Here is a 24,718-nt window from a genome sequence, read left to right as displayed (position 1 = left end):
TTTAGTTTTGGCTCAGAGTGAAGCACTTTTTATATAGCACTTTCATCCTTGTTTAGTGAACTACTGCTTAGCCTTAATCACTGATTGCTCAGCAAAAAGGACACACCTTTGCTTTCTTTCTTTTCAAACTATTTGGTAATATTTAACCACAAATCCTGCACAGCATGTCAATTATTACATTAACGGGTCATGTGTGCATATGAAAATCAGTGTACATTAAACCAAATTATCATTTATTATTGAGCACTACACAGTGACAACAGCAAAGTGTACTTTGAGAGTCTTCTGTATGTCAAGTCACCTTTTTGTCTGCATATGGTGGCAGGAAAGGGGGGGGACACTGCACCTGGATTTCCTGTAATATTGTAAACCTAATCAATTGCACCAACAGCAAAGGTATAGAAGGCATGGATTTGAATGCAAAATCTGCTTCTTCCGCACTCTTCTACTGTATAATAAAAATTTTAAACACATAGATTAACCTTTTTTAAAATGCTAAATATGTTAGGCTAGAAAGGCCAAACTGTCTGATGAAAATGGTGCAAAGTATGTACAATTTTAGCACTCACATTTAAAAACAAAGTTTAGCCTTCTAAGGATACTACAGAAGTAACATAAAAGAAATTCATTAATGCTAAGTAATGCATATAACACAACAAAGCCAACACCACCACTGTGGTGCAATGGTCAGAACTGCTGCCACAAGGATCAGCATCCTGTGTTCAAAAGCTGAGTGATCCAGTTTGTAATGGAGTTTTCACATTTTCCCATGTCTTTGTGGGTTTTTACCCCATATCCCCAATCCCAATAGCACTTGCAGACAGACTTGCAGTTTAAGTAACAGCAGATTCTAAATCAGCCTCCATATTAGTGACTGCAAGCATGTGTGCTGCACTGGCACCCTGCCTAAATTGAAATAAGTGGGTCTGTAAATGTATGTATTAAAAATGAATTTGCTTGTCCAAATACGCTGTATTCTATTAATTTCATCATACTAATTTTGGCCAAGAAATCTGGAGACAAATCCCCTGAACCTGCCTAACTCACCAAGCCCCACCCGTAGATATTCCATGATTTGAGGTGATCTTCCATAATTTATAAGCTCATTTTTGTTTTGTTGCCATAGTTAAGGTAAATGGAACGCAGTCTTTTTGTATGAAAATGTGCTATATAAATAAATGTTGTTGTTGTTGTTTTGGACTACAAAGAGGTGGTCTGAGTATAGTGAGAATAGTGGTGCAAAAAACAAATGAAGTATCTTATCTGTCCTAAATTGTCTTGGTGGGACAAACACTAATATTATTTGACAATGCTAGGAAAGAGTTTCCATGGTTGCAAAAATGGTTCGAATGCAAAAACACTAATCAGAAGTAGAGATTTACTGCTATGCTATGGTGCAAGATCAGTAGATCTAACATCACCTACTGCAATATGTATAATACAAATCACACAATTTCTGTAAATAGAGTAAATAAAAGTCGAATATATCAAGAGATTAAATATACTGTATGCCCACATGGAATCATCTTTATAGACATTTTCTAAAATACTGGAACTAGGGAAAGTAACCTTAAATAAGAAGCTCATCAGAAAAGTCTAAAAAGTACATCTGGCCATGTCTAAACTTGTTTATTTGTAAAGGTGAAGTAATTAAAAGCCTTAGGCAGCCAAACCATGGGCCATTCATTGATAGGGGACCAGAATTCATTATTTTTTGATAACAATAGGTTCATAAAGGTCAGGGCAGTCACATGTACAGAGTACTAGGTGTGACAGTTTAATTCCAAGAATTAATCTGTTATAAAAATATGTGCACCATTCTGAGAATTAAATCGTCACATCTTGGACAGTGAAATTACTACTTGCATGTACTAATAAGCATGCAACACGACAGTAACAATAATATATTTTATTGTCAATTCGGGAAGAATACTATAAGTTAAATATGCAATTTTATTTCCTTGGTCAAGGAAAAATGATGCTCTGGTCTGATTAGGGAAGTGGCATCTACTATATATATGCGTTTTGAGGCAGGTTTAAGAATGAAGTGTTTCTTGTGAGTGCATACATCCTTTTAAAATTTATGACATATTGAAAGATAATCACCAATATATAAATGTGCAAAAAAATGAGACAAACATACAAGCAGAATATCATAGAAGAGGCTGTTTTTTAATTATCGGTAGTTTAGAGGTTTTCTGGAGTTCCTTGATTTTACAAACTTTATTGTATTTTTACCATGACATCCCTGTCTGCTCACCTAAACTGCTTGGCTGCGACTTGAGGTTCTTTTGTCTTCAAATCAGTAAAAAGGTTGTTCACAGTCATAAGATGGTATACAGTAACAATTAAATATGAGAAAGCAGGTGATTATCTATTTGCTAACTACTTACAGTATTCATTTATCTCATTACAGATAAGCAATTTTAAAAACAAAGCATTTAATGATGTTCTCCTATGCAGCATGGACTGATGTGTGAGAAACTTTCTTTACAGTGAAGGACACTCATTGTTGTCCTCTGCAAAAGAGTGTATGCATCAAGGCTCTCTTCTTGAAGCAATGCTTCTTCCCCACTGGGTTTAGTTAAATACACAGATTCTAAGGTTGGAGGAGTAGATTTTAGCTCTAGAGATCCCTCAAATGCTCAGAGAGATTTGAGGTGTGCCAGACTCTAAGAGTGGCTTCTTCCAGGTCAAAACAGAGTGGATTTGCTCACAGGTTCCAAATTGGGAAAACAAATTTATTATTTTTAATTTTTAAAGGGGAGGATGGGCCTCTGCTGATTGAATCAGAGCACACCATCAGTTACACAAAAAAAAAACACAGACATCTGGGGTTACAAGCTTAAGATGAAAGTCCTATATGGTACCCCTTTGGTCTGCAGACATGTCCGCTCATCTGGTTATCAGGACAAATTCAGCAGGGAAGCGGACCAAATGACTAACAAGAGAGCTGCAGATTAATTCAGCCTCTCCGTTTTGTCTCTTTCTGTAATACACGTGGGAGAGGATGAGCCGGCTTTTCGCATTTCTGACAAATCAGTTTCTTTAGCAGAGGATCTCTTATGTGCTACTGAAAGCCTAAGATAATGGATGAATGCTTATTTTTTCCAACAGTACCTGACCAATATACATATGCCCTGCTGACAAAAACAAGGGATTTTAAGTAACCCTGTGACTGCAGTTGTTAAATGACTTTCCTTTTGATTCCCAAAATGTGCATGTTATGGTGACTAATGACTGTAAACTGACAAGTCTATAGCAAGTATGGGCAGATTGGTGGCTCTGAGGCTAGGGATCTGCACTGGCAATCGGAAAGTTGCCTGTTCGAATCCCGTAAATGCCAAAAAGGGACTCTGCTCTGTTGGGACCTTAAGCAAGGCCCTTAACTTGCAATTGCTGAGCGCTTTGAGTAGTGAGAAAAGCGCTATATAAATGCAAAGAATTATTATTATTTATGAGTAAGCGGGCCATGTGATTTACTGGTATTCCAAGAAAGCGACAGTTCCTGCCTTGTACATGATGCTGCCGTAATAGAATGTGTCCACCTCTGACCCAGCACTGGAATAAGTGGGTATCATGAAGGATAAACAATAAATTAAAATTCAAGTTTTTTCTTTTACATTTTCAAAATACAGTAGAACCTTGCAACACAAAATGTCTCCAGACTGACTTCAGAACACAAACAATTTGTTAGATTTTTTTTTTATACCCCCAGCCTCGAACAAAAACTCAGAACACAAACATTCTGCTAAAACTTCAAGCCAGAGTCAAACATGAAGAGACTAATTGGAGCAAAATTCGGCAGCCAAGTATTCTGTCTTAACTGAATTATAAACTACATGAAATGCCCAACCTTTGTCTGAAAATTAAACATTTGGATTACTATGTTTCTGTTAATGGGTGAGATGGGGAGAAGGGGGTGAAACTGAAATCTATAAAACTATATCCATTTCTACAGCACTGGGAAGAGTGCACTGAAGTATAATAAAAAAAAAAAAACAAAACAGCTATTACCTGCAGTAAAGTTTCCTCTTACTATAACGTAAGCAGAAATGTTACTGACGAAAACAGAGGGGAGTAACATAGCAAGTGTATCTAATGTACACATGCACATGGTTAGTGGCCACAAAGTTGGCTTCCTTAATTGATGCACTCAGGTTACCGTCCTTTTAATTTTTTTTTTTTTTTTTTAATACAGAACAGTAATTATTTCTGGTTTGGTTTATAACGATCGACTATTCTTAAAAAAAAAAAAAAAACTTTAATAACTAGCAGATGCAGGTCCCCCACTGCCACCACAACCAATATCCTAACCAGGACACTACCAGTTTGTTCATTTTAAATGAAAGATGTACAAATGAACAAATGCTTTATCCTCAGTAAAAACCATTTTATGTTTTTGCAACAAGATTTAAACTGAAACATGGAATTTGTGAACAATTACACTGCTAGCTATAAAGAATACAGAGTGCTATGGAAAGAAAATGTATATTGGAACCATCTTGAACTAGACAACAACTTACATCAGTTTTCCCACTAATTAGTTCAGCCCAGCTTCTCCACTGTGGACACTTATCTCTTTCTTCAAATGTTATCTCAGTGGACTTCCAACAACAATGCTCATGATTAAACCAAAAACCTTCAAGACATACTCCCTCTTTTAAGTCAGTCATCCAATGAGCAGAAATGTCTATTAAACCTGCTATGGAGCCTAGGAAAAAGGGGAAGAAAAAAAAAAAGGAAGACAACAAAAAAGAGACTATATGAACATTAACAATAGTACATGAAAAATAGTACTTTAACTAAAAGTATTCTCTAGGAAAGATATTCTGAAGAATTTACTGTCTTTCAAACCAATCCATATTACTAACCAAAGGTTGTAAACCGGATGGGTGCAGGGCTCACCGGATGTACGGAATACCCAAAGGTCCATGCTGTGACGACGCGCTTGCGAAAGGAGTCACGGCTCAAACCAACTGTGACAACGTGCGCGCCTACAACGTGCTTGCGAAAGGAGTCACGGGGTTGTAAACCGGATGGTCCATATTACTAACCGAAGGTTGTAAACCGGATGTGCGCAGGGCTCACCGGATGTACGGAATCCCCAAAGGTCCATGCTGTGACAACGCGCGCGCCTATGACGCGCATGCGAAAGGAGTCACGGCTCAAACCAAAGAAAACACAGAAACGAGACTACGACCTATGAACTACACCTGAGGTAAAGCGCGCACGCCAGGTTGTACAGCCGCCTGGACACGACCGCCCACACCACCGCACATACCCTCCATTATATGTCTTCACGAAGCGGCTTCCCACCGAGGCGCATATTGCGCTGTGGCGCTCGCCCCACAGTCAGACGCAGCGGCTTCCCAGAGTCAGTAGGTGGCCCCCAAACAACACAACCTGTTCAAGCAGTCGGTGTCAGTGAAGGCAACAGAGTTACGTCTCCACAAAACGAAACGGATGGGCGCAGGGCTCACCGGATGTACGGAATCCCCAAAGGTCCATGCTGTGACAACGCGCGCGCCTACAACGCGCTTGCGAAAAGAGTCACGGCTCAAACCAACTGTGACAACGCGCACGCCTACAACGCGCTTGCAAAAGGAGTCACGGCTCAAACCAAAGAAAACACAGAAACAAGACTACGACCTGTGAACTACACCTGAGGTAAAGCGTGCACGCCAGGTTGTACAGCCGCCCAGACGCGACCGCCCACACCACCGCATATACCCTCCATGATATGTCTTCACGCAGCGGCTTCCCACCGAGGCGCATATTGCGCTGTGGCGCTCGCCCCACAGTCAGACGCAGCGGCTTCCCAGAGTCAGTAGGTGGCCCCCAAACAACACAACCTGTTCAAGAAGTCGGTGTCAGTGAAGGCAACAGAGTTACGTCTCCACAAAACGAAACGGATGGGTGCAGGGCTCACCGGATGTACGGAATCCCCAAAGGTCCATGCTGTGACAACGCGCTTGCAAAAAGAGTCACGGCTCAAACCAACTGTGACAACGTGCACGCCTACAACGTGCTTGCGAAAGGAGTCACGGCTCAAACCAAAGAAAACACAGAAACAAGACTACGACCTGTGAACTACACCTGAGGTAAAGCGTGCACGCCAGGTTGTACAGCCGCCCGGACGCGACCGCCCACACCACCGCATATACCCTCCATATGTCATGTCTTCACGCACGGCTTCCCACCGAGGCGCATATTGCGCTGTGGCGCTCGCCCCACAGTCAGACGCAGTGGCTTCCCAGAGTCAGTAGGTGGCCCCCAAACAACACAACCTGTTCAAGCAGTCGGTGTCAGCGAAGGCAACAGACTCACGTCTCCACAAAACGAAACCGCTTTAGTACAGATATGCTTATTAGATTAAATGACATTTCCCCAGACGCACCCGCCCTCCATGATATGTCATCCATCCACATATCGGATGGAACAGAAAATGATTGCCATTCTAGGATTTACGATTCGCTAGCGAATCGGGGGCTTACTTCTATTATTCTACAGCACATTTTGACTTGGGGTGCAAAGTACAGCATTCATGCAACTTAATTTCTTTAAATAAAAGGAAATGAAATATTAAACATATCTAGTCTTAAACACCAGTGTTGTCAAATGGTTTGAAAAGTTAATAGTATTTCCATTATGTTAAAACATTTCTGATGAAAACAGCTGATGTAGAAAATTGTTGAATGAATGATAATAAGCTGACCTGTAAAACCAGTCATGGTTGGCTCTTTGTAGAAACTCCTAGTGAGTTCACTAATACTTATGACATTTAGAACATGGAATATTTTCTGTATGGAGGTCACTAGAGGTTTATTCCTATTTGGATAGGCCAGAGAAAGCACATTCATGTTTATTTCAGTTGAATTAAAAGAAATGATCCCACAAATTCTTTGTGAGCATGTCCAGTCGGGGAGGCTAGGGGTGGCATCGTTGCTTTATGCAAATGATGTTGTGCTCTTTGCCTCATCTGACTTTGACCTACTGCACAAACTTGGGAGATTCACTGCTAAGTGTGAAACAACTGGGATGAGGATCAGCACCTCCAAATCTGAGGTCACTAGGGGGCTCCGCCCCCTGCTCGCTTCGCTCGCCAACCCCTGGTGTTGTGAAATTACAAAGAGCGTGATGTATGAATGAGATATAGCATAGTGTGAAGGTGTAGATGACGCATATAGGAAGCAAATAAAGTCGTGCATGTCCAAAAACGGGCTCAGAGAGGTAGATGCTAACTTTGTGTATTGTTTGTCCTTGTGATTTGTTGATGGTCATGGCCAAGGTAGGTTTAATGGGGAACTGTCGCCGTTTAAGTGTAAAAGGTAATTCCAGGTCAGAACTTGTAAGGTTAATTCTAGGAATTAGAACAGTATTGTTAGCATGTGATGTTGTAAGAAGTTTTGCTTCAATAACATTGTGTGGCATGGTGTTGACGACTAAACATGTAGCATTGCATAAACACTGTTTAGTGTTAAGGTTTCTTAATAGCATGATTATTGTTCCGTTTTTAAGGCTAAGATTGTGTTGTGTTAATCTGGCTGGGTTAATAGTGTTCAAATATTCAAAGGGGAAATTAAGATGGTCATTGTCGTCATCAGAGTCAACTTTGTCAGAGCTTAGAAAGAGCTGTGCAACTCCAGGAAGTAATGAAATGACCTGGTTACTAATGTGATCAACATTAATATTTTTTGGAAATAATATAGTTTGTTGTGTTAAAAGGGGTATTTGGTGTAATGAGATTGCTGTTCCAAATATCTCCGTAACTCTTTTAAAAGCAATGCCAATTGTCTGCGTATTTTAAGGTGGACTGCAGAATAGCCGAGCGCATGGAATGTGGAACAATAGCTAAGCACTGTGTAAAATCTCTCCCTAATAAAAGTACCTTTGCTCCAAAGGGAATATTATTATTTATCAACGTTTGTAGAAGTTTATCAATGGTGTTGAGTAAGTGACTGGATGGCATTAGATGCAAAAGCAAATGAACTATTGTAGGATCTAATGCAGTTCATAAAGTTTTCACTTTCAGGTACTTTGTCAGTTAGAAGCTTCTGTAGATATGCAGGATATGAATGTAAAGGAGGCAGTCTAATTTGACCCTTTTGACAATAACGTGTAAATTCATTACTTGTATTGCTAGTTGTTTCTTCAGGGAAGTTAAGTGAATGATAATGATTGCAAATGACATTCAGTAATCCCAATGAATTTTCATGAATTGCGTTTGTTTCGTTTTGAACCCTTGCCTGTTTCGATGCAGCACTTTGAGATGCGTGCTGTATGCGTGTACGTTCATTGTGTCTGTCCATCTGTGCTCGTTTCTGTTAATGTGTTAGTTGAGCTTTGCGTTTTTGGAGCCGAGACATTTTTTCTTCCGGGGTTTCAGAAGCGCGTTGTATGCGCTGACGTGTATTGTTTTTTTTTCCATGCGGGTTCGTGTGTTTGGTCGCGTCACTTGAGCCGTATCGTTTTGTACCTGTGATCGTGAATTCATTACTTGTTTGTTCTTCAGCGTTAGATATATGGATAAGTAATAAGGAGGATCGCACTCACTGTTAATATGGAGCCTTTTCTGTGGTTAAACGGTTAATAGTGGATCAGTATAATGAGATCGACCTATGCTGCCTAATTTGAATGTGTTCAGATGACGTATGTTTAATACGGACGGTTCGTTTAGTAATGGGCAGGGTTGCCACCCGTCCTGTAAAATACGGAATCGTCCCGTATTTGAGAATGAAATTGCGCGTCCCGTTTTGAATCAATACGGGACGGGTTTTGTCCCGTATTTTTTTTATCATTTTTTTTAAAGCAGCATCTCATGCAAATCATCCCACACGCATTTTATGAAGATGCCTCCTTTCCTACTTTTGATTGGGTAATACTTGACGTCATCGTTATTTTGATTGGGCATTTTAACTGTCCAGTGAGGAGGGCGGGTCTTTTAAGTAGAGTCTGCAAAGCGTTGGCACTGGGATGTGGCCCCCGCTGCAGTATGCGTCCCTTATTTTTTTGTATTAAAAGTGGTAACCCTAGTGGGGCTTTGTGTCTCATTTCTTATTTATGTTAGTGTGGTCGTGGGTCCGAATCCTCCTTTTTGTGTATGTTTCGTGTGCTATGTCCGTAGTCTGTCCCGTTTTGTGTCCAATGGGTTTGTGTGGCGCTCGCGTCTGACTTCTTTTTTTTTTTTTTGTGTGCTAGGGGCGCGTTGCCTCACTTTTTTATCTCTGTTAGTGGAGGGGGTGTTTGTTTGTAGTGGGTCTGAATCCTCTTCTTTGTGTGCGTAGCGTTTCGTGTGCTATGTGGCACTTGCGTCTGACTCCTTTCTTTTTGGTGTTGTAGGGGCGCGTCGCCTCATTTCTTATTTCAGTTACTGCAGGGGGGCTTTGTGCGTCGTGGGTCTCAATTCTCTTCTTTGTGTGTGTTCCGTTTCGTGTGCCATGGGCTTCGTGCACACAGCGCCGGCGTCTGATTCCTTTTTTCTGTGTGCTATGGGCGCCTGATTTCTAATTTTACGTTGCTTTCCATCCGGTTTCCATTGCTTGGAAGAGGGGTTTTGTGGGTGCGCCTGCGCAGTACGTCTTTTGCGTCCACGGCCCATGGCCGGATGTCCCTGCGTCCATCCGGTTTACCATTCTCGGTTAGTAATATGGATGTTTCTCTATCAGAAAAGAGTGTATTGCTTTCTCTAGGGGAGGGGGTTTGGAACAACTGCCATTAGTGAAAGAGTTCAAGTATCTTGGGATCTTGTTCATGAGTGATGGAAAAAAGGAATCAACAACTGGACTGGAGCAGAAGTAGTGGTCCTATGGTGGGTGAAGTGGAAGTCGAGTCTAAAGATAAACTTTTCAGTTTTCCTTGCGCAATCTGAATCCCTGTCCTCACCAGTTATGGGTAATGACTGAAAGAATGAGATTGAGAGTACAAGTGGCAGAAATCAGGCTTATTACAGGGTGGCTGGGCTAACACTCCATAACAGCGTTAGAAGCTCAGTATTATGGGAGGGTCTCAGAGCAGATTCCTTGCTTTTCCTGTCTGAGAGGAGTCAGTGGGTGTAGTTTGGGCATGTTATAAAAATGCCCCTTGTTTGGTCCCCCAAGGGCTGCTCCAGGAATGTCCCAGTGATTAGTGACCATGCAGAAGACCCATGATATGAAGGATGGATAGAATCTTTCAGTTGGTTTGGGAAATGTGTGGAAATTCTCCAGGAACAGCTGGGCTTTGCTGCTGGGGATATGGAATTCTGTGCTGACATGCTTGGCTTGCTCCCATTGCAACCCTCACCAGGAAAAGCGGTTTCAAAAAATAAGATGAGAACAACAACTATTGCAGTGGCAAACAAGCCTGATGGACTTGCAAATTTGGGTAATAATATGCAATAGGCCACTCTTTGGAAAATAAACATAATCATGAACACTGGGTCAGAACTTTTAAAATTTGTCAGGTATACTTTGAAGTTCTTGGTATTATTGAATACAGTATTTTTTTAATTAAAGTGGTGATTCTGTTGTACTGATCAGTTTATATATTTGAAACTGTAATCATTGGAGAAATAGCACATCATTCTTTAATATGTTCATCTTGAAGAAAAAAAATATTTGAGTGATACATTATATTTAGATGCAATAAGAACGTCTCTTTTGAAATGGTATAATTGTATTATTCATTTTAACCATACTAGTGGAATATGGTAGTGCAGTGGTTAGTGCTGCTGCTTCACAGTTCCGAGAGGCTGGGTTCAAATCTGTGCTTAGTCACAGTCTGTGAGGAGTTTGCATACATGCAATCCCCATGTCTTTTCAGGGCTTTACTAATGGTTTCATGGACTCACATCAAAATGTGCATTAAGTTAGCTGGAGATTCCCTCAATTCTAGCTGAGCAGAAGTACTGGGACAAACGAATGACAGGTGATTCTAACTGTTCAGGTGTTAGCTTAATTATCAACACATAAAAGAGCTTGGAGTATGTAGGGCTTGTTGTAGTCATTGTAGTTTGCATTTAGGGTCTGATGTTGACATCAAAGATTCAAAACGAAATGAAAACTAGAAAATTGATTACGAGAGAAAAGCAAGCAATTCTGAAAATGAGATTAAAGCAAATAGCAATCTGAACCAGTGAATGAACAACAACTGGGTATTTCAAAATTAGCAGTAAGGAATATTTTGAAAAGAAAAAAGAAAAAAAAAAAAAAATCAGTGGTGTTAAGAGCAATTGGCAATCAGCAGGCTATCCCTGAAAGACCACAGCAGCTGATGACAGAAGTATTGTTGGAGCTGTGAAAAGAAAATCAAACATCTAAAGAAATAAAAGATGGTTTATGGGATGCCAGGGTGAATGTGTCAGTATTCAACATACAAGATGCAAACCCTCACTAAGGAGTACAAAGATGAGCCCAAAGGGTTCTACATCATGAAAAATGAGATAAAGATTAACCTTTACCAGTATGATGGGAACGGAAAAGTGTGAAAAAAGGAAGGAATTGCAAATGACGCTAAGCTTACTAGTTAGTGAAGCATGGGGAAAACTGTGTCATGGTTTGGCATGCACAGCAGCTTTCAGAACTAGTTCAATGCTCTTTATCAGTGATATAAAGGTTAATGGCAGGAGTAGAAGATGAGTACAGAAACATTTTCTCAAATCCAACCAAATGCCTCCAAGCTCATTGGAAGGTGGTTCACAATACAGCAAGACGTGACCTGAAAGATCGTGCCTGGCTAACCAAGCGCTTTTTTTTTAGTTTTTAGAAAGAAGTAGTAGTAGAAAATAATGAGGTGGCAAAGTCAGTCTCCTAATTTAAACCCAATTGAAAATGCATTTCACAAATTGAAGAGAAAACTAAAAAGTCAGGAAAGCTCCAAAATAAGTACCAACTCAAAAGGTCTGCCATAAAGGCTTGGCAGAGCATGCTAAATGGAATTATCAAGAGTCTGTGATGTCAATGGCTAACAGACTTAGGGCATTTATTGCATAAACAAACAGTGTATAAAAAAAGTCTACACACCCTTGCCAAAATGGCAGGTTTTGAAATCAAGAAAAATCCTGTCAGAACTTATTCCATCTTTATTGCAAAATTACATTCTAGACAAAGAAGGAGAAAACAAATCAGAAGCTGTTCAGTGAAAAAAGGAAAAAAAAGTCATACAAAAACCTGGTTGCATTAGTGTGCATAGACTTATAGGGTATGTAAGCAAATACTAACTTTAATCAACTTTATTTTGCTTCAGATTCATTTATCCCAATACTTCTGCTCAGCTGGATTTGAGGAATTAACATTTTTTTCCAATATTGTTTGTTATATGTAAAATATTGCCTAAAAATAAAAAGCTGACATTGTGTACTTTTGTCTAATAATTCACCTTAAATACAGATTAAAAATATATTAAATCATTGTCCCCATATTATTGCTTCTCACTGTATTTTAGCTATACAGTACTACATTTGTGATAGTTAAAAGAATTTTCAGCTTATAGGTGGACCTTTGCTTTATAAGAAGATTGACATGAATGTATATTTTGTTTATTCATTGATGGATACTTTCTTGAATATATGGTCGTAAAACTACAGTATAGACTCAGCAGTACATAATTTCTCTGTGCAAACCTTATGTACTATAGCTTTTAGTAGTGTTTTTCCCAACCTGCAAAACAGTAACAGACATTTCCTGAGCATATGATGGAACTAAATAGTAGTAAATCTTACCCGCTAGGAGGCCTATTAGTAGCATTAGCAGCCAGCCGGTGAAAGCATCACTGATGCTCTGTATAAGTGCCCATGTGGATTCTTTGCTTTTACTTGCAATCTAGGCCAAAGCAAATAAATGAAGTCATTAAAACAGCCTTCTTTACCGTAGTACTTGGCTTGAGTCCTCAAGTTCCACCTTAAAAGCCTAAATGCTCCCTTTTCAGCATGTTTAGGCTTTACATGGCTTGATCATCTACCACAGTCTCATTTGCATACTTTTTTTTTTTCTTCACCTTTTAAATACTGGTCTCCAAACACAATCAGAGGCTAGAATGTGTGCTACATATTACATGCTATACAAAAATATTCACTTTTGTTATGTGTTTTTGCATATGTACCAACGTAAAGTAATGTTTGCCTGAAAAGTATTGCAACTTAACATAAAATGAACAAAACAAAACCAGAAATGTCCTTATTTCTACAGCAGCTTCATGCAACAATCAGTTTTCTACTGCATGTGCAGAAGGTCCTCAAAATAGTGTTGCACAGTAATGGATTGTTACTGCATTTTTAAACTCTGGGAAGGATCCAACAACAAACTTTCACAGGCAATTAAAAAACGTACTGTGTATTAAGACAATGCCATCGATAAAAACACACTTAGGTCACTGGACTTTACAAATTGTGGGTTCTGAGAAAGAACAAGTGGAGCTATCTGATGCACCTCATTGTGGCTGGTCAACCGCAGCATTCACTTAATTGTCACTTTAAGAAATGGATACATGCAGTTGTTTTTCTCTGGTGCAAAAAAATGAAAATTATAGTAAGCTAAAAATTAATAATAAAGTACTAGCATTAAAAAAAAGAAAGCTGAAAAACGTTATTGGGCAAGTCACATACAGTATATAAAATGTATGCATTGCTGAATAAAGAAAAGCACTATAAACTGTAAACACTAAGCACTCATTTGCCCAAGTACTCACCTCTCTATGTCTGTCGCGATCCCTTGACTTCTCCCGGACCCAATCAATTGTATTAAAGTCTTCATAGGTTCCCACCCCTGGCACAGGCTCATCAAGGAAATCCATCATCTTGCTGGCTTCTTTTGGACCAATACCATTATGCGTAGAATGGCCTAAAGATAAAATTTTTTAATACATTTTAGCATTTTTCCCCCCATTTATCATGTGTATTTACCGTATGTTCTTTTGGGAATGCTGGATTCCTCCCATAGTCTAATGGCAAGCTGGTACAGTAAACAACACCATATCCTTTGTAGGTTTGTGCCATCCATCCATCCATCCATCCATTTTCCAACCCGCTGAATCCGAACACAGGGTCACGGGGGTCTGCTGGAGCCAATCCCAGCCAACACAGGGCACAAGGCAGGAACCAATCCCGGGCAGGGTGCCAACCCACCGCAGGACACACACAAACACCAAGCACACACCAGGGCCAATTTGGAATTGCCAATCCACCTAACCTGCATGTCTTTGGACTGTGGGAGGAAACCGGAGCGCCCGGAGGAAACCCACACAGACACGGGGAGAACATGCAAACTCCACGCAGGGACGCTTCCCGGGTCCCCAGGTCTCCCAACTGCGAGGCAGCAGCGCTACCCACTGCGCCACCGTGCCGCCGGTTTGTGCCATACTCATCAAATGCAAGGATAGACAGCGCTCAACCTTCTTGAAGTGGATAACTTTTTGATAAATTGCCCATAATGTTGGCGAGGATTTAAAATTAACTTTTCAGTTTTGGAACAAACCAAAATTATATCCAGCATGTTGGAACAATAGGATGACACATAGTTTATGAGCCAAAGATGTGAAATGCATGTTTGATTTATTTTGAACTCTACTGTTTTGGTGTGTGAACATTTTCGCCTGCTTCTATCAATGCAATACATGGAGAGAGAGACAGAAAGGACAAAGATGTTAAGAAAGGAAATCTTAACGCAAAAAAAACATTTATTACTACGTGTTTTGCAGTTCCTGTGTAAGTTGAGAATTATTTAATATGTTAATTGAGGCAACCTCAAAACAAAACCCATTTCTCTGAAAATTAGGGAGGTTTACTGTTCCTGATGGTCAGCATTTTTTAGCGTTTGAGAATGTATAGTTTTACAAGATTGTTCAACATCCTGGCTCTCTGTTTCAGTGGAAAATTTATATTTTGGAGAACTAAATAATTAGTTGGCTTAAAGAAAGTCAATGGACATAACAAGTCTGTGCAATTCAAATTAGGGACACAGGGGCCAAAGCCTAACTCAGGAGCATCTAGCATAAAGATTGTAACCAACCCAGAATGCAACACCAGTCCACTGCAGGGTACACTTACACATACTCACAGAATGGAAACACAGGATCATGAATTAACCAAACACAGACGGATAATTAAAATATTATAAATCCTTGTTCAGTCACTATCTGTGTGGAGTCTGAATGCATGCATGGGGTTTCTTCAAGCACTTCAGTTGCATCTTCTCAAACATCCAAGAGACCTGCAAGACAGACTACTATGTGACTTTAACTGGCCCTATTTAGTGAATATAAATGAAGATGTGTAAGGAACTTTCAAAATTACTGTCATGAAAGCATGGGGCCCTGCCCCATCCATATTCAGTCTCCTACACTTTTTAGGTGTTTACTTTTAATTAAGGGGGTTTCCACAAGCAGGAGTGAAGATTACATTCAAATAAACTGACCTGGATTTTGCAATAAAAAAATAAAGTTGCTTATTTTAATATATTCTTGTTTATCGTGGCACAACAGAGTAGAAAAAACTGCATATTGGTCAGACATGCAGGCAAGACTTTCACTGTGCTCTGCACACATGATTATTTTTACTACTCTATCCACATTTGGTGGTTGTTTTGCACCCAATGCTGTCAGAATGTGTACAGGCTTCCTGTGATCCTGAATTGAGCTAAGAAAGATAAAGGATGGTAATATTTCTATATTGATTCCTACTTGCGCCCAGTGCTGCAGACATACAGTGGACGAAATAAGTATTGAATGTGAAACTTTTTTCAGTAAATATTTTTTCCAATGAGTCTATTTACATGAAATTCTCAGCAGAAATTTGCATTACCTCAATAAATCCACAAATAAAGAATTCACTACATTAAAGGCCATAAATAAGTTGTGTAATAAAGCGGAAGAACACAATTAATTAACAAAGATATGAACTGTTGGATGGAATGTCAGATATTAGTGTTGCCACTTCAGATCATTGGCTTGGTTCTGGTTCAACTTCAAAAATAGGTGCCTTCCACATGGACATTGCACAATGTCCCCATGCTCTTGCAGGTCATTTCCATATATTCTGGCTTGTTTTATTGTCTGAACACATGCTTTCAGGTCATGGGAGGTCTGTAAGTTGACCTTGGATGACTGAATGTGTTTGATTGTATCCTGGAACCGAGAGACATTACATCAAAAATGTGCTATTGCCATGGATCCACTGCAATTAAAACAGACTATAGATAACTACAAACTTGAAAGGAATAAATGATAAGCTGATAGATATATTATTGTCATGTGTACTGATAATTTCATAATCAAGTAAGTAAAATAATGGGTATTTAATGATAGAAAAATAAGAATAAAGTTAGAATGATGGAAGTGTACACAAACACATACAAACTTGTATTCTTTCCGAGGACCCCAAAAAATTAAAGCAACATATATGACAGGACAATTTCCTAAGTACCACTTCAGCAATGCCACAAATTGGCAATGGTTCTCCTAAAAACTCACAGCATGCATGCATGATACTGTCCCACTTCAAAACTCTGATCATCTACACAGAATAAAAAAGCAAAATTGCAAATATATTAACAATAGGTCCATGTCAGATGAATTCCAAATTTAAAGCTACCCATCTATGTAAACTTGCATATTACCAAAAAAAAAAAAAAAAAAAATCAAGTTAATTTTCTCTAGCAGCTCACATCAGGCCCATAAGGCCACCCTTTTTCAGTTTACATGTTTTTCTTCCACCCAAGAAATCCGGACTGGTCTAACCAACAGCATCTGATTTCATCATGAACTGCCAAACAAATGCGCAGCTTCAAGTTACATTAAGAATGTAAAAGAGACAACCAGTGTGTAGAAAGCCATGATAACAGAGCAGCTACTTACATTGAATAAAAAATATGAAAAAGATAAGCAAAGAGTGCAGCGCTGCCTGCCACTCACATACCGGAGTATTCCTCTCATCGCCCAGCATTCCAATAGCTGACTCATTACTGTGTAAGGCCAAGGTTCTCAAGTAGCACCCCTCCCCCCTTACCTTGCATATTGTTATGCTGACCCCCAGTCATTATACATTTTCTTCTCTGCTATAATGCGCTGAATTAGTTATTAAGCTCCTGACGATAAAAGCCATCTGGACTGACTTGTGTTCCGAGTCCAGTGCTCCCCGTTCCATATGTGTCTAAAATTCATAAGATGCCTCACTCGCTGCTCCTCACCTGCTCTCTGCTTGTGATGTTCCAAGGGTCAGCCCTGCAGTGGATGACATCACAGCACACACTAGACTCCTTTAGTTCAGTTAGTCAGGGGCTGATAAAGTTTTATTCACAATTATATGAACCTTTATTTTTAAAGTATTCTTTTTCAAGGTAATACTATACCAAACAGCTTTCTAAATAAAGAACACTATATTTTAAAAAGTTTAGTAGGGATGGGAACCGAGTGGGTGGTCATGCAATCTCCACACTCAAACTCGCTGTACAGAAATTGTAAAGTGATAACAAAAAAGCTCTTTTCTGTGTAGAATGTTAAAACTGAATCACCATAAAAGATGCTAAATAAAACATACATTGATTTGTTTTGGTTTCAGATTAGGTATTCCTGTTGTATCACTGGCCAGAAGACATGGGTTTGAGTCCTGACACAACTTCTCTGGGTAATCCAAAATTTTACTTTTTGATTAACTGAAACCATAAGAGCATGTGAATGCGTGTCCTATACTGTTAGGAAAGTCTCTAGATTATTTTAACCCTGTAATGGGTACAGCAAGGAAAAGCACCGATAGATGAATTATTGAATGGATAGATGGATTTACATAAAGTGGTTACATAAAGTGGTGTTGTGGTTGGTTTAACTGCCTGACTGCTGGGGGGGAACTGGGTTCTGTTTCCATCCTTATCTCACTATTCAGTTAAGAATTTATAGCTTATCCCAATGTTTTTGTTGGCTTCCTCCAGGTACTCTGGGGATCTTCGCAGGTTCCAGCTGTCAGGTTAGCTGGTGAATCTAAAATGGTACAGTACCAGAGAGTGACAGCTATGCATCCCCTTGAAAGCCAGTTCTTGACCCTGGCCATCAAAATCCCAAATCAATTTGAAAATTTGGACAACACCGGCATAGTGACCTATTGATTAGCAATATTGCCTCCTTGCTCCATGGACAGGAGTACAATTTCCAGCTCATTGCACATTTCCCTGTGTTTATGCTGGCTTTCTCCAGGTGGTTCAGTGTCCTCCTAATTATTCTTGTTAGGTTAATGGTCGAATCCGACTCAGGATGAGCAACTCAGGGCATGAAAGTGAGCATGCCTTGCAATGGAGTGACTGAAGTGAGCTGTGTTGCACTCGGGGAGGTTTGTAGCTGTCAATAATGGTGTTATTGAAAAAAGGAGGTTTGGAAACTGAAGAGTAGGTTGATGGATAGCATGTGGTCTGTTTTTTTTTTTTTAAACAAAAATGTAAGCAACTGTTGTCAATATCCTGGTATAAAAGCACAAGATGGCACTACAGGCCCAGGGAGAAGGAATCAAACAAGGAAAACATAATGCATGCAGGCAAGATACAGTAACTACAAACTAACCTAAAAAATGTCTGCTGCTTCACATGATCAACTAGACAATATCATCTATTTCTAAATGTTTCAACTTGCAGCAAGCTGCCACATCCACAGTCCTTGGAAAGATATCAAAGTAAACTTTCTTGTGGTTACTTATTTGAAAAGCTTATGATGGCAAATTAACAAATTACATACAACTGTAATTAAACTGAACAAATCACCTACCAGTCATATTCAAGCCCCCATCCTTACCAAACTAAGTTTTTTTTAAAAAAAAAAAGTGCATGGAAAAATAATAAAAATCAGAATAGTGACTAAAATGGCTAACTTATTAAAAATCTTCTTGACAATTTTGCTGAGGGATCATGGTTAGCTAACTAAGACACAAGACCGGGTTCACATTATTCAAGATACTTAAAGCTAAAGGCCGTCACTTCAAAAGCCAGCCCCCATTGTTCAGACTTAAGTGGCTGCATACCGACAGCAAATAAGAGAAGGTCAGCTAAATCTGGCTCCTGAGCCGGTTACTGAGGGCACTACCCTAGGTTCATGGCATCTCATCTCATTCATAAACTCGCTTAATTCAATTCAGGGTAGTGGGACCACAGCTCATCCTGGCAGCTCTAGCCACAAGGCAGGACATAGTCTTGGATAGGGAGCTAGACCAGGGAAAGGCCCTTTCCTAGCAGAAGAAATGTGCTAATTTTGCGGTTACCTATTTATGATGGCTCCTCTGCCTTCAAGGATAATGCTGCTAGTCACAATCATCTCTGGAGCCCATTTGCAGCAATCAGTGAGGCTGTTGATCACATCTGGACCTCTTTAAGTACTATTCCACGTTACCAAACAGCTCCTATTTCGTTTATTTTAACGCTGTATAGTTTGACTTCCCACTGTCTCCTTTCATTAACTCTGTTCTCTGCATTCAAAATGCATTTTGTTCTAGTGTGCTTTATGCAGTGCTCTCAGCAAAAGGTACAAAAGGTACTGATCACTTATTATGTAGAAGCCACTGAGCTGTGACCAACCTTCCCCATATTCCACAAACACCATAAAGCTCTTACACAGCAACGATATTTTTTTATATCTACTGCAACAGAGCATAACGTACATTTTTTTTTTATAATGGAACAGCATAAGAACTGACTCTGTGCCAATCAGGAGGGCTAACTAAACTGTTACGCTCCACAGGAGAAAGCATTTAAAATGCTGTTTACAGACTACATAGAAGCTTTTTTTCTTAAAAAAACCTATGCCTTGAAGCAAAAATTTAAACCATTTGCAGTAAACAGCATAATATACTACATATGTCTATGTGTATATATAAACATATATACAAAGTTTTCATTTAGCATTCTTTAGTCATATGAGTCAACTAGTATATTCAGTTTATTATTTGAAAATTCCAGTTATGATGAATTTTGCTCTATTTATTTTTAAAGGTAAACGCCTTAAGGCTATTTTTTAACCCACTGCTTGAGCTGCACACACTGCACCATAAGCCTATTTTCACAATGGTGCCTGACCAGACTGATCTACTCCACAGTTTCAGATTACAGGAAAATTACAAACATAAAAGCTGCAACTGAATTCATTGTTGTTTCCAATCTGTGGTTAACAATGTCACACTGATGATGTAACAATGATGATGTGGGGCCATCTGGTGGGATCAAAAGCTGTAAGACGAGGGGTGAGAGTTGGGTGCGATGCCAGTTTAGTAGGTGGGAAAGACTCAGACAGACGAGAATCTGGCAATGGATTGCTGAATTCTATGGTTTAGTTATTGGTCTCTTAAACTGAAAATATTTAACGGGCCTAAATACTTGCTGGAAGAAGAAATGACTGGTCAAACTGGATTATCACAAAGCAGTGCAGACATTAGCGAACAACATCTAAATGCTCTCTGTCTACTCTATATATAGTCATATGAAAAAGTTTGGGAACTTCTCTTAATTCTTTGGATTTTTGCTGATCATTGGCTGAGCTTTCAAAGTAGCAACTTCCTTTTAATATATGACATGCCATAGTATTTCAGCAATGACATCAAGTTAATTGGATTAACAGAAAATATGCAATATGCATCATAACAAAATTAGACAGGTGCATAAATTTGGGCACCACAACAGAGATATTACATCAATACTTAGTTGAGCCTCCTTTTGCAAATATAACAGCCTCTAGACACTTCCTATTGCCTTTGATGAGTGTCTGGATTCTGGATGGAGGTATTTTTGACCATTCTTCCATACAAAATCTCTCCAGTTCATGCTCGGCAGCCATCAAATTGAACTGGACATTCTGCTTCAAATCATCCCATAGTTTTCAATGATATTCAAGTCAGGGGACTGTGACGGCCATTCCAGAACATTGTACTTCTCCCTCTGTATGAATGCCTTTGTAGATTTCGAACTGTGTTTTGGGTCATTGTCTTGTTGGAATATCCAACCCCTGCGTAACTTCAACTTTGTGACTGATGCTTGAACATTATCCTGAAGAATTTGTTGATACTGGGTTGAATTCATTGGACCCTCGACTTTAACAAGGGCCCCAGTCCCTGAACTAGCCACACAGCATGTTGGAACCTCCACCAAATTTGACAGAACGTAGCAGGCTGTTTTTCTTGGAATGCGGTGTTGTTCTTCCTCCATGCAAAGCACTTTTTGTTATGACCATATAACTCAATTTTTGTCTCACCAGTCCAAAGCACTTTGTTCCAAAATGAATGTAGCTTGTCTAAATCAGCATTTGCATACAACAAGCGACTCTGTTTGTGGCGTGAGAGCAGAAAGGGCTTCATTCTCATCACCCTGCCATTTAGATGTTCTTTGTGCAAATTGCACTGAATTGTAGAACGATGTACAGATACACCATTTGCAGCAAGGCAGGTCTTTGGAGGTGATCTGTGGGTTGTCTGTAACCATTCTCACATTCCTGCGCATATGCCATTCCTGTATTTTTCTTGGCCTGCCAGACCTGGGTTTAACAGCAACTGTGCCTGTGGCCTTCCATTTCCTGATTACATTCCTTACAGTTGAAACTGACTGTTTAAACCTCTGAGATAGCTTTTTGTAGCCTTCCCCTAAACCATGATACTGAACAGTCTTTGTTTTCAGATCTTTGGAGAGTTGCTTTGAGGATCCCATGCTGTCACTCTTCAGAGGAGAGTCAAAGGGAAGCACAACTTGCAATTGACCACCTTAAATACCTTTATATCTCATGATTGGACACACCTGTCTATGAAGTTCAAGGCTTCATGAGCTCATCCAACCAATTTGGTGTTGCCAGTAATCAGTATTGAGCAGTCACATGCATTCAAATCAGCAAAATTACAAGGGTACCCAAATTTTTGCACAGCCAGTTTTTCACATTTGATTTAATTTCATACAACTAAATACTGCTCCACTAAAAATCACTGTTCTGAAAATACCCCAGTACTCAGATGTTCCTAGGAAATGAAAGACATACCACTTATCTTTTTTGTTGACAGTAAATTATTATGCAGGCTGAGAGGGGTTCCCAAACTTTTTCATATGACTGTATATATAAAATCCTAAGCCTGAAAGTGCAACGGTGATGTTTTTAATGTCACTTTTTTTGTCACGCTTTAAAATCTGGCTTATTTTAAAATCTACATATATATGTTTGGCATCATTCTTTTCAGAATTTATCGAACTTTAATGTGATGTTGTTAGATTTTCAGATGCTTATTCAGTTTTTAAATTATAAACTAAAAAATATCAAGAACTTGCCTCCTGCAAGACGGGACTTTGTGCCAAAAGATTTAACCACGCCCGGGGCCGGAAATAAAACAAAAAAGAGTAGGACAGCTGCTGCAAGATGCAGATCACGTGACAAGCCAGCAGCTGATTGAGCAAAGAGGAGGTTTATATATATATATAAAAAAAAAAAAAACTATTTCCCATTGTATCAATGTTTAAGAGGGGGTGTGTTGTGCAGCCCCCCTCTTCACAACACGAGCGGCAGAGACGTGAAGTTGCTGCCGAGCGTAGTGAGAAGGGGGTACCCCCCAGTAAGTATATAAATTTAGTACAATTGATTACTTAGGGAAAGTGAAGCGGCTCGTACAGAGTTACAATGTGAGACAGTGGAAGGGACTCAGCCTGCAGCCTCAGGGCTTCCAGTTTAATGCCTTAGCCCCCAGGCTATACTTCATGCATGTGATACTGATGTATTCAGTTCTGTGTAAAGTGAACACTTCTAAGCAATCATCATGAACAACTGATAAGCACTTAAAAAAAAAAATGACTTTCCAGAATTCCATATTTCTGTAGCAGTCGATTATAACTGTGCAACTTACAATACTGGGTTTCAAACCTCAACTCAGTCGTCAGCATAGAGTATACAAGTTTTTGGGGTATTCTTTTCTTTCTACACAACAAAGAAATGTGTCAGGTTAATTTTCAAATTTGTTTCTGTAATAGATCAACAAGTCCATTACTCTTAAAAATGCTGTTATAAAGTACATCATCACTATCACTTCTGGTTTAAAGGCCATTTATTCAACTGGCTGCCCCTCAAACCCTTATTATCCACTCTCCATGGTTGTAAGCATCCTCTGGGATGAGACCTATTCTTTTCACATCAAGTGAAACCACTTCCAACCATATCTTCCTTGGCCTCATCCTCTCCACCTTCATCGTTGTGCACCACTTCATTTAATTATCCTCTACCTTTTGCTCCCCATGCAAAGATCACCTTAGACTGTTTCTTCTTAACAGAACACCTGCTGCCTCCACACAAAGCCTTTATCTTAACTCACCTCTCACTCCACCACCACTGATCATTCTTATCATCTCTGTCCTTTTTTAGCTTTATGTCCCCTCCCTTAATTATCCAAGTCTCCCTCCAACATAACATACTACACACACTGCTATCATTTACTTTTCCTTTCAATGCCTGAGAGACTCCTTCAGAAGTCAGAATGGGGGAAAATGGCTGCTGGAATTTCTTCCACACGCCTCTCACTTTTTCCATTACAGCTGTGCCTGCGCTTCTGAAGAACTCAACAACTGAGCTACACCATTTCCATTGCCTGGGAGTCTGATGGGTCACATGTTGGTGGCTTAATATGGCTGTATCACAGCTTGAATACCTCAGGTTCCATTCCTTGCCTGGTCACTATCCATATGGAGTCTACTCATTTGCTTTAGGTAGATTATCTCACTGCATCCCAAAGATTCAAATGCTCAGTTTAATTGGCCTGGTCAGCAGGAACATGTGCATATGTGCCCTGCAATGAACTGGAGTCTCTTCCCCAAATGCCTGCTGCATTTTACCACCACTGCTGGTAAATTATGCAGCAAGAAATTTACAAAACTGGTGGATGGATAAATGTCAGCAGGACATACACCAAAATGAGTAGCAAAGCAAAATATTTCTTTGAAAAACCTTAAAGTTGAATTTGATCTAGATTTGTGTCTACTGCTTCCTCAAACAACCATCAAAAATAATTCTGGTGTTGATATTTACTGTCACATTACAGGCATTTGATGAATTATTGTGAATTTATTTATTTGTAGTGCTGCTGAATGCTATAAAATCAGTGCAGTGATGTCTTCAATAAAAGACATGCCCCCATCAGCAGTCTATTTTTTTTAAACTGTTTTTTAGTATGGGATTACAGGATATCCAGACAGTTTGATCATTCCATTTTTGGTATTTTGAAAGTATCATCTGTGCTACAGCTTAGTCTCCAGGGTCAAGGATCCCCAACTCTGTAACACGATGTGCATCAGGCTGCCCTTATCAGATCAAGAGAACAACAGTAAATGTAACCTATAAAAAAAAAACAAAAAAACCTTGGAAGACGCAAAGCCCCGACATTAGCTTTAAATAAATGGACTGTAAGTAGACATAAAAGACAAATTACTAGTGGAAAAAAATCTATTAAAACCCAATATGAATAGCACACAGGAATAAATTACACAGACAAAAAGAAAGGACATTAAGAATGACAACATAATATTTGGCATCCTCAGTAAACAATGCCTAGCTTTCGAGAAAAAGAAAAAAATAAATAAAAAAAAGATGCCCTGGTCTAAAGGATTCCCTGTGGCGTCTCTTTTATCTTCCTTAATTCAAAGACAATTAGTGTGCTGATATACAGGTTCATGGGTTAAATTAAACAGATGGAGATTTCTACTTCTACTCTGAAAATAAAACAAACAAATATAGTTTGTTAGTTGTGTTGTATTATATCGAT

The 24,718-nt window shown here is 39.4% G+C and overlaps 1 protein-coding gene across 5 annotated transcripts in view; it reads right to left on the bottom strand.

Moving 5' to 3' along the window:
* clcn5b (chloride channel, voltage-sensitive 5b) overlaps positions 1-24,718 on the bottom strand; it is an 85,839-nt gene that overhangs the window by 34,330 nt on the left and 26,791 nt on the right. For 3 of the 5 annotated variants that reach the window (XM_051934501.1, XM_028815525.2, XM_051934499.1), the window contains 3 exons: positions 13,666-13,817; positions 12,701-12,800; positions 4,527-4,714 (listed from right to left, as the gene is read on the bottom strand). In XM_051934501.1, coding sequence (XP_051790461.1) covers positions 4,527-4,714; positions 12,701-12,800; positions 13,666-13,773 — 396 coding nt within the window. In that variant the 5' untranslated portion in view covers positions 13,774-13,817. Of the gene's footprint in view, positions 1-4,526; positions 4,715-12,002; positions 12,024-12,700; positions 12,801-13,665; positions 13,818-16,978; positions 17,154-24,718 lie in introns of those variants that run through there. The other 2 variants (XM_051934500.1, XM_051934502.1) reach the window with 2 other exon arrangements.

Source organism: Erpetoichthys calabaricus, chromosome 12, assembly GCF_900747795.2.
Source record: "Erpetoichthys calabaricus chromosome 12, fErpCal1.3, whole genome shotgun sequence".
NCBI lineage: Eukaryota > Metazoa > Chordata > Cladistia > Polypteriformes > Polypteridae > Erpetoichthys > Erpetoichthys calabaricus.
The sequence above is the reverse complement of the archived record's forward strand: the minus strand, read 5'-3'. Positions and strand labels throughout refer to the sequence as shown.